A 1,839-nucleotide genomic window follows, 5' to 3' on the forward strand; every position below is an offset into this window, starting at 1 on the left:
GCGTTTTAGACGGGAAGGATGGAAGGATTACAATTGTTCTTTGAAATATGGATCATTACCTTCATTGCTATATCTTGCAATTGCTCTAACATCGATCTCTTGGTAAATAATGCTTACAATTATTTCCAAACTGGACTGCAGATAGTGTTTGTATGTTATTTGAGCAAATATTTAGTCTACATTGCATACTGCAATCCAAGTATCCGATAGTTTTATCCATTCTATATCAAAGCTGGAATTATACATCTCATTTTAGGAATTATTCCTTAAAAACGGGTTGTCACTGCTCTATATACTCCGAAAATATATAGGTACCTAAAATAAGCAATGTTGCATTTATTTTGAAGCATTTGGGACGTGGAACGGGAAACTAATATCTTCCTCCAAAATATAAATCTGCATTTAATACTGACTTTCAAATGGCAAAGTATCTCGCTCTGTCACCGTTAAAGTTACAAATCTTAATTCGTACGCCATCACATCCCCAACGCGTTCCTAACACTTGGGCTGTAGCGGCCGCCACCACGTCTCCGGATAATGGAACTTGAGGAGATCGATGTCCTCCCGAGGTGCCGGAAGCGAGAGTGGCCCGAACGGCCTTGAGGGAAGCGGGTCGAGTGCCAGCTTGGGCGGGAAGCACTGGAGGACGGGGTGGGCGTCGCAGTCCGGGGGCAGCACGCGCCTCCGCCAGCCGACGCGCCGCAGCATATGGACGCGATCGTCTTCTTCGAACAGCACGACTCGAACCGTCGGCGGAACCCACTTGTCGCTCACCTCCGTGGCGTTCTTGATGGTGTACTGGCCTTCCGCCGAGCTGTATTCCAGCGTGAGGCCTCGGCGTCGGAAGGCGCGTAGCAACTCGGCTTCGTTGTGCTTGGATACCTTCTCGTTGAGGGCGCACAGGTGCGCATTGGCATCCCAGGGTAGGGGCCCTGACTCCTGCACGGCTCCCCAGAGGGATTCGAAGCAGAGGAAATGCGTGATGGACAAGCGGGTCAGGAGACTCGACACAGACGATAACAAAGGGAATAACTTTTTTCTTTGCTCGGCTGGCACAGCGCATGGGGCGAGTTCCTCTTCGGCCATTCTACTGGAAGCCAATATTCTCGCCGCCACGAACATCCCTAGCACTACGACCAAGAGGAACAGTAAACCACGGCGACGACTCCACGACCGGCAGCGTCGTCGGAAGGTCGTCATCATTGAATTGAACAACGACAAGGAAAACAACAATATCACCATTAGTGTATTAGGCGCACTGACGTCCCACAGAAGGAAGTATTTACCCGTGTTTGTGTTCTATCACATTAACCACAACCTTGTCGAAACATTTATCCTTGCTTCGCTTCTACGCACTAAGCTATCGAAGAATTTTCGAAACGCGGCGAATCACGATACTACGTTAAGAAACCTTTATTACACACGCACTATTTTTCCACCATAACTCCATCTTACCGAACAGTAGTTTTTCCCCTATTTTGCCTCCAAAGGGATCTTTATGAACTTTTCTTGCTTTTGCACTTACTCTTGACATCATTTCTAAATATGTTTATATATTTAAAACAAACGCATACATTCGCAAAGCAATCCATGAAAGCATGAAAAGAGAAAGAAAGATTGTTAGTTCAGGTGTTCACTAAAATGTAAGTGTTCAAAACATAACATAAAAAGGAGATAATATTTTTATTAAAAATTGAGTATTAGAGGAGTAACTCTTCATTTCCATGAACCATGAACATCCATAATATACTAATACCAATTTTGGAAGAATGAATGGGTGTGAGAGTGGGAACGAGTAAGATGGAGAAAAGGAGAGCAGAAAAAAATACGAGAAAATGC

The 1,839-nt window shown here is 45.1% G+C and overlaps 1 protein-coding gene across 1 annotated transcript; it reads right to left on the reverse strand.

Annotated features, from left to right (window-relative positions):
* Window positions 1-6: 6 nt before the first annotated feature.
* LOC119589438 lies at window positions 7-1,750 on the reverse strand. Its single transcript, XM_037938049.1, has one exon. The coding sequence runs from the start codon at window positions 1,240-1,242 to the stop codon at window positions 496-498; it is 747 nt and encodes a 248-aa protein (XP_037793977.1). The 5' UTR covers window positions 1,243-1,750; the 3' UTR covers window positions 7-495.
* Between the last annotated feature and the right edge of the window lie 89 nt (window positions 1,751-1,839).

The sequence above is a fragment of the Penaeus monodon genome, chromosome 25 (genome assembly GCF_015228065.2).
Source record: "Penaeus monodon isolate SGIC_2016 chromosome 25, NSTDA_Pmon_1, whole genome shotgun sequence".
NCBI classification, from domain to species: domain Eukaryota; kingdom Metazoa; phylum Arthropoda; class Malacostraca; order Decapoda; family Penaeidae; genus Penaeus; species Penaeus monodon.